General features: G+C 50.7%; 1 protein-coding gene across 4 annotated transcripts; it reads left to right on the top strand.

The window, feature by feature from the left end:
* The first annotated feature begins 723 nt into the window (after nt 1-723).
* SLITRK5 (SLIT and NTRK like family member 5) lies at nt 724-8100 on the top strand. 4 transcript variants are annotated; one of them, XM_075129273.1, is made up of 3 exons: nt 1366-1439; nt 1990-2043; nt 3686-8100. In XM_075129273.1, exon 3 carries the CDS (start codon nt 3694-3696, stop codon nt 6538-6540), a length of 2847 nt encoding a protein of 948 aa, XP_074985374.1. In that variant the 5' UTR covers nt 1366-1439; nt 1990-2043; nt 3686-3693; the 3' UTR covers nt 6541-8100. The 4 variants fall into 4 exon arrangements, with proteins under 4 accessions (XP_048709111.2, XP_074985374.1, XP_074985369.1 ...); XM_048853154.2 differs by lacking the exon at nt 1990-2043 and having other exon boundaries at nt 724-1439; XM_075129268.1 differs by lacking the exon at nt 1366-1439 and having other exon boundaries at nt 1555-2043.
* The last annotated feature ends 569 nt before the right edge of the window (nt 8101-8669 follow it).

The following is an 8669-nucleotide window of genomic DNA, read 5'->3' on the forward strand; positions in this document are numbered from 1 at the left end:
AATATTTAGAAGTTGCTTTGGCTTCTTCCGCTGCATTCTCGGAGAAAGCCAATCTGCCGCCCTGCATTGCCATCTATTGGCCGCGGGGCCTCACTGCTCTGTCTTCCCCCAGCTCCACCATGTCTGCCGCAGCTTTGCTAAACCGGCAGCTCCACAATGAGCAAGTGGCTCAGCCCCGGCCCCATGCCTCCTGCCATTGAAATGCCTTAGAGGGCAGAATCACCCGCGCTCGCCCAGCGCCTCGTGCCGGAGACAGGCCGGGCCGCTCTCTGCGGCAGGTCGGCGCGCGCGTGTGCCCCCACCTGCTTTCTGCGGGGGGCAGGAGGGCGCGGGGGAAGCCCCCTCCTCTTAAGGACGGTGCCTAGCCAAAGCTGCTCGGGTTCTCCCGCGGCCCCGTCCGCTGCCCCAACTCCCTCGCTGCCTTCCAAAGAAGCGGATGCAGCGGAGGCGGCCAGAGACCAAGCAAGAGACGCAGCTGCCGCAGCCAGAGCCCGGCCCGCGGCGGAGGCTCTGCGGGAGGCAGCCGCGCGGGCCAGGCTCCCGGCTCTCCCCCGCTGCACACTACCATGTTCGGCGCGCGCCGCCAGAAGAAGGGGAAGCTTAAACCCGGGCGCGCGGCGCCGCGCACCAGCCCCTGCCAGTCTGGGTCTCAGCCGGCGGGGGGGGGGGGGGGGGGGGGGGGGGGGACGACCGGCCGGCGGACAATGGTGTGAGGCGGGGGAGCAAATCAGGAGGCTGGGTCTCGGCTGGGCGGGCTGAGCGGGAAGCGGCTGCGGAGCCGGGAGAAAGTTGTGCCTCCCCGTGGGAAGCGGGAGCGCGGGGAGTGCGCGCCGGGGACAGGCGCGGCGGCTTCTTGTATCGGCATGTGAGTCCGTGTGTGCAGCCCCGCAGCCTGGCAGCGAGAGGCGGCAAGGGAGCAGCCTCTTCGTCCCTCCGTTAGCCCCCAGTGCAGAGACATCCCACCCATCTTCCTCCTGCCCTCCCTCTTTGTGCGCCCCTCGCCCCCCTTCCTCTCCTTCCTGACTCCCCTTCTCCCCTCCCCTCTCTCCGCTCTCTGGACCCTCCACTTGCCCGCCTCGCTCCTCCGTTCCCCGCCCCCCGCTCTTCATCCCCCCCTCCCTCTCTCTTGTTCGCCCCTCCCGCCCCGCCACACACACACACACACACACTCGCTGGTCGCGGGCAGAGCGCTGAGAGCAGCTTCGGGAGCCAGCCCTTGGCAGCGCCGCCGCCGCCGCCGCGCTCGATGTGTGTGTGCCGCGGGGGCTCGGCGCAGGCTGGGCGGGGGGCTCCGTGTGCGTGCGTTCCTTCTCCAACCTTCCCGCCTGCGAGCCCCGCCGCCGCTCTCCTTCGCCCGGGCGGCTCGCACGCAGCGCACACCCCAAACAGGCATCTGTATGGGTTGCAACAATGCTTGGGCCCTGGAGATTTCAGGCTCAGTAAGTATCGGGGTTGAGTCCCCCCCCCCCTTCCTGTCTGTGTATTTTTGTGGCTTCCCAATCGCCCCCCCCCTCCTCCGCAACTCCTCCCCTTCCCCCCTTTGGAACAGGATTTCTCCCAGCTCGGGGTGCTGCTCAGTTAGGTGGCGGAGTCCGGCGGCGGCGGCTGCTGCTGTCGGCGGTACTGAAAGCTGCCTAGAGCCGGCCGCGTAGTGCGGTGAGCTAGGGTTTGAACTCTTTGGGGGAAAGCAGTACACCCCCCCGCAAACTGTGACCCTCCACCGAGATCTGGCAAGGGAGCGGCGCACAGCCATCACAGACCGGCTTCTCAGGCAGGATGGCAGCCTTGTATAGCACAGATTTAACTTTATTTTCTTTATCTCCACCCCCGTTGTTTTCTTGAAGGAGGAAGGGGGGAGGGGAAACTGTATTTATCTCCTTTACTAACCATAACTGCATTAAAGTTGCAAATCGCCGGGAGTTTGATACTGTACTGCACGGGCACGTTTCGCAGTGGCTTTTTTTCTTTTTTTTTTGGTTTGGTTTGAAGATCAGACGGTTAATGGATGAATAGATCTGATCGGGCTGAGAAAGAATTTGCAAGGTAAATGCTGTAACTAGAAAGATTTTTTGCTTTGATGCAGTGAAGCCGTTTGTCTTCAGTAATTTCGATCCGTTAGATGTTTGGTCGAAATTGTATATATCTAATGTATTCGCCAAGACGTCCGATTCCCTGCTACTTCCCTCCCTGTGCTGCAAGTGCTAGGTTTGCAGTGTTGAACTCGTTGAACAAGAGATGTGTTGCAGTAATGAGACTTATTTTTAGGGTGCGTTTCTCCAAACGAGTGTTGCCGTGAGGAGTGACGCTCTGAGAAGGTTGACCGTAGAAAATGCAGTTTCAATGACTTATTAGTCTCCCCCCCACACACCCCCAAACACACACAAATGCGCATATTCTGTCTCTTATTATTTTTAGACAAGTAAAAGTAGGAGAAAGCTGCAAGGAGACAGACTGCAAGAGAGAAAGAAAATCGGATTTGTTTCCGGCTAGATGAAATTCGGGTATTAAATCACTGACGTAGGTCAATGGTAGGATTTTTTTTCCCGGTTGGCTTTCAATCAGCTCGGGTGTCTTCTCCCCTAAACGATGAAGAGCACTGACAGCCATCGTTGCTTATAATCAGCATCTCCAATGCTTGAAGTGTTGGCGATTACATATTTCCATGAGACCTAGTTAGATCTCTCCGCTTCTATTAGGCTAGTTTTACAAAACATTGGGAATAAACCGTATGCCAGATATGGCTGAGCCTGCGAAGATGATCTTCACGTTTTATATATTTTTTCACAAATTTTGGGTGAGTGGCTCAAATGTCCCCTTTAATTCTCTCTCGCGCTCGCTCTACGTGTGTTCATAAATATCATCCGAGTGAGATTACCTATGTGAGTGAAGATGCAAAACATGAATACATTACTAAAGAGAGCTAGTAAGTGCATTCAGTTACACGGTGGATGTATTTCATTGCATTGCCTGAGAAGTCCATCACAAAAGTTATGTGTTTTTTTGTTTTGTTTTTAAATATGCATATATATATACAGACATTAACCGTTTTAGGAAAGAGGTGATTTGGGGGATCCAACAGGATTCTTTGTGTTGAATTAATGTACATATCTCACGTTTTTCTTTGGATTTCCTACAAGGACATTTCCAGCAATGGTTAAAAATAATCACGGTAGCAGCTAGTGTCTGTAAAAGTGGGGAAAGACCTTAACAGTGCGCTGTTCGCTAAAGAGGTTCTGAAAGGAAGAAAGCGGGGTGGGTAACAGGGCTGAGATGGGAAACCTCATAAAATGGTGCTTCTTTTCTTTTAAATTAGAACCGTGAAACCGAACTGACAGCCATTTTATGTATATTTATGGGGCTGGTCATGAAAACAAAAATCCGACGAAACACTGAAATGTAGCACATATGAATAGAAACAGAACAGTTTCCAGTGTGACCTTAGCTTTTAAAAATACAGCAGACGTTTAACTCACTAGGAGTTGCACATCATCCTTTCAAGCAGACCTGGTGTTATCCAGCTTTTAAAACACTTGGAATTTTGAAATGCCCAGTTCATTTTTAATAGCAACCTTCTCCACACACATACCCCACACTCTAAAATAAATAAATGAAAACTTTGTGTCTGGTTTATATTTTAAATCTTTATGCTATCAAGTTGTTTTCTTTTCTCTTCTTGCCCTTACAGGAGTTAAAATGTACGCTTGCTGCTCTACAGTAACTTTGGAACAGGACCCCAACAAAAAAATGCATATCTGGATGCTGCAGACGATAGCGGTTGTTTTAACATCGCTAGTCCTGTCGTGGGCAGAAAGCATCGAGTATTATGGGGAAATCTGCGATAAGGCGTGTCCTTGCGAGGAAAAGGACAGCATCTTAACGGTGAGCTGTGAAAACAGAGGGATCATCAGCCTTTTCGAGATTAGCCCACCAAGATTCCCTGTTTATCACCTCTTGTTGTCTGGGAACCTTTTAAACAGACTCTACCCAAACCAGTTTGTTAATTACACTGGGGCTTCGATTTTGCATTTAGGGAGCAATGACATACAAGACATCGAAACGGGGGCCTTTCATGGTCTGCGGGGCTTAAGGAGGCTGCACCTGAACAATAACAAGCTGGAACTATTAAGGGACGACACTTTCCTTGGTCTGGAGAGTTTGGAGTATCTACAAGTCGATTATAATTACATCAGCACTATTGAACCCAATGCTTTCAGCAAACTGCATTTGCTGCAGGTGCTGATCCTCAATGATAACCTCCTCTCCAGTTTGCCCAACAACCTTTTCCGTTTTGTGCCCTTAACTCACCTGGACTTGAGGGGTAACCGGTTGAAGCTGCTGCCCTACCTGGGCCTTTTGCAGCACATGGATAAAGTGGTGGAGCTGCAGCTAGAGGAGAACCCCTGGAATTGTTCTTGCGAGTTGATCGCTCTGAAGGATTGGCTAGACAGTATCTCCTACTCGGCTCTGGTGGGGGACGTGGTTTGTGAAACCCCTTTCCGCTTGCACGGCCGAGACTTGGATGAGGTCTCCAAGCAGGAGCTTTGTCCTAGGAGACTCATCTCGGATTATGAAATGCGGCCGCAGACGCCTTTGAGCACCACAGGGTATTTCCACACAACCCCAGCCTCGGTCAACTCCGTGGCCACTTCTTCCTCGGCTGTTTACAAATCCCCCTTGAAGCCCCCTAAAGGGACCCGTCAACCCAACAAGACCAGGGTGCGCCCCACCTCCCGCCTGTCCTCCAAAGATCTGGGATACAGCAACTACGGCCCCAGCATCGCCTACCAGACCAAATCCCCGGTGCCTTTGGAGTGTCCCACCGCCTGCACTTGCAACCTGCAGATCTCCGACCTGGGCCTCAATGTCAATTGCCAGGAGAGGAAGATCGAAAGTATCTCCGAGCTACAGCCCAAACCCTACAACCCCAAGAAGATGTATTTGACCGAGAACTACATCGCCCTGGTGCGCAGGGCGGATTTCCTGGACGCCACCGGGCTGGATTTGTTGCACCTGGGCAACAACCGGATTTCGGTCATTCAGGACCGGGCCTTTGGGGATCTAACTAATTTGAGAAGACTCTATCTGAACGGGAACCGGATCGAGCGGCTGAGCGCGGAGCTGTTCTACGGGCTGCAGAGCCTGCAGTACCTCTTCCTACAGTACAACGTCATCCGGGACATCGAGGCGGGCACCTTTGAATCAGTCCCCAACCTCCAGCTCTTGTTTTTGAACAACAACCTGCTGAGATCTTTGCCCGCCAACATTTTTTCCGGCCTGACTCTCTACCGGCTGAGCCTGAGGAGCAACCACTTCTCCTACCTGCCTGTGAGCGGGGTGCTGGACCAGCTGAAATCCCTGCTGCAGATCGACCTGCACGAGAACCCCTGGGATTGCACCTGCGACGTGGTGGGCATGAAGCTGTGGCTGGAGCAGCTCAACACCGGGGTGCTGGTGGACCAGGTCATCTGCGAGTCCCCCAAGAAGTTCGGCCAGAGCGACATGCGGACAATCAGGTCGGAGCTGCTGTGCCCGGACTACTCCGACATCATCGTCTCCACCCCCACCCCCACCCCCTCCTCCATCCAGCTGCCGGGCGGGAGCACCCTTTTCTCCGCCACCGTGCGGCTCAACAGCACGGGCGAGGCGGGGGGCGCGGCGCCCTCGGGCGGCGGGGGCGGATCCCCCTCGTCCTCGGTGCCGCTGTCGGTGCTGATCCTGAGCCTGCTGCTGGTGTTCATCATGTCGGTGTTCGTGGCGGCGGGGCTCTTCGTGCTGGTGATGAAGCGGCGGAAGAAGGGCCCGGGCGACCCGGCCAGCGCCAACAACTCCGACGTGAGCTCCTTCAACATGCAGTACAGCGTCTACGGCAGCGGCCACCACCACCACCCGGCGCCGCCGCAGCCCCGCCACCCGCGCGGCGGCGGCGGCGGCGGCCCGGCCCTGCCCAAGGTAAAGACCCCCGCCGGCCACGTGTACGAGTACATCCCGCACCCGCTGGGCCACATGTGCAAGAACCCCATCTACCGCTCCCGGGAGGGCAACGCGGGCGAGGATTACAAAGACCTGCACGAGCTCAAGGTCACCTACAGCAACCACCACTTGCAGCAAGGGCCTCCGCCTCCGCCGCCCCCGGGGGAGGGGGAGCCCCTGCGGAGCCCCACTTACAGCGTCAGCACCATCGAGCCCCGGGACGAGCTGCTCTCCCCGGTGCAAGACGCCGATCGCTTTTACAGGGGCATTTTGGAGCCCGATAAACACTCCTCCTCCTCGCTGGGCACCCCCGGCAATAATCTCCCCGATTACCCCAAGTTCCCCGCCGCCTACACCTACTCCCCCAACTATGACCTTATGCGGCCCCATCAGTACTTGCACCCCGGGGCGGGGGACAGCAGGCTCCGGGAGACGGTGCTCTACAGCCCCCCGAGTACTGTCTATGTAGAGCCCAACAGGAACGAGTATCTGGAGTTAAAAGCAAAACTAAACGCAGAGCCGGACTACCTCGAAGTGCTGGAAAAACAGACCACATTTAGCCAGTTCTGAGAAACCCCCCCCCCCCAACAACCACAACATCTCCTCCTCCTCCTCTAGAGTATTTGTATTTAACAACCACACACAAAACAAAGAAACACAAATGCTGACCCCCTCCCCCTTCCCCCTTTTAACTCATTTTGTTGTATGGTGAAGTGCCTTGGCACAGGATTTTCAGCTTTGGGGAATGATACTGAAAGGGTGTGCTGTTTCATTTTTATTTTTACAAGTAGGAAACAATCTATTGTGTAAACTGGGCACAACACTTGCCCTTGTGTGTTTGGGTGTCTGTGTGTTGGGGAGGGGGGAAAGAGGGTTTACTTAGGTCAGATTGTGCAGGTTACAAGTACAAAAGTCATGGTCACTTTCATTTTGTTGGACAGACATTGCTTAGTTTTATTTTCTCTTTGGTTGAAGAGTGCAGCGCATGTTTTCCCCTTTTAGCTCTGGGTGAGTCTATATGGCTTTTAAGGAGAGATTTGCACACCCAATTTAATACAAGGTTTCCTTTTTTAAAGGATGTGTTTGTATGCTTTCTGGACTTTTGAATTAAAATCATATATATATTTATATATATATATATATATATATATATATATATATGATCTTTAAAAAGATCACCAGAGATGTGGACAAATCATTAAAGAGGGCAGAGATATATGATCCATAACTGGTTAATGAAAATAACTTATTGATGAACTATACAAATATTTTATTGTAGCACCTATTTTTGTATGTGCATTAGCATTTCTCTTTCCTTCACTATTTTAGGGCCCAGTCTTGCAAATACTTACATACCCAAGTAACTCTATTCATGAAAGTAGTCTTGGCATAGGCACCCATCCTGTAAACACTTAGGCAAATGAACAACTTTGCTCAGGTGTGTAGTCCCATAGATTTCAGTGAGTAAGTAAAGTTAGCCACATGCCCAAAAGTTTGGAGGATTGGGGCCGTAGTCAGTGCGACTGTTCTCATAAGTAAAGTTACATGGAAGTGTAATTGTTTCTCAGGATGGGGCCCAGAGTCTGTGAATTGCTCGGAAGTGTTGCACTACATGTAGAGCTTTATTTCCAAAGCTGAAGTGGTGTCAGGAGGACATTTTAAATCACTAAAATTAACAGTAATTATGACCAAATCTTAAAAGGCAATCCAAGACAAGCAATCTGGTCAGGATAAAATAATACTGTATTTAGAACCTCCTGCTAGGGCAACTAGTTGGACTAACTAGTGAGGGACATGTGGAAATGGTTGATTTTAGCAGGAAAATTGTTTCTTTTCATTACTCAACCAAAATATAATGATTTGACTACTGTTGTAGCCAATTTCTGATTGTTTAGTCAAATGCAATTGCACTTGTACAGATCCATGTGTATACTGGCACTTTGAAAGACCAAATGATGGACTGTACAAATCTCTATATAATGTCTTTACCCTTTTGGGCATCAGGCAATGGAAAGGATATCCATAAATACAGCATCACTGTAAGATGGGACAACTGGTGTCTCATATGTATCCCAGCACATGTAATTTTTTAAAATACTTTCTGAATAAACACTTGATAACTATTTCAAATGTAAGGACATCAAGTAATGATTACCTGAAGTTCACAATATCTTGCCAAAATCATACTTTGGTATGTGAAACTGCCTTTACTAGCAATCAAGTCTGAACAGAAAGGAACTAACAGTATAATCTGATGTGTTCTTCAGGTTATTTTCAAAACACAATATATTGTAATTTATCAAGGTACCTGACATGGATCAGAACTGGACATTGCTATGTGAATCACCAACATTCTTAATAGTACAGTTTCGTATTTACATTTTTTTTCCTTTCTAAAGTTTTCATTTACTATATGGATCAGGGTAAGTGATATTTCACATTCTTTTTTACCTTTATCTCTTAGGTTATTGTATTTGGTATTGTTTGGCTAAGATTCGCTACTAACATCTGTTTTGCAAAAGGGTTCTGTTCTGTGCTGCTTTTTCTACTTACGTAAAATATGTGTCTTTATTTTTGTGTTAAACTGGCCTTCAGCAATTCAGGATGAATGATGTGTTGGGATGTGTACTTCCCTTCCACCATGCCCTCCTCTACCTAAACAAACAAAATCAAATGTGCATGACCATACATAACTCTGG

This window comes from Caretta caretta, chromosome 1, assembly GCF_965140235.1.
Source record: "Caretta caretta isolate rCarCar2 chromosome 1, rCarCar1.hap1, whole genome shotgun sequence".
In the NCBI taxonomy this organism is placed as follows: Eukaryota; Metazoa; Chordata; order Testudines; family Cheloniidae; genus Caretta; species Caretta caretta.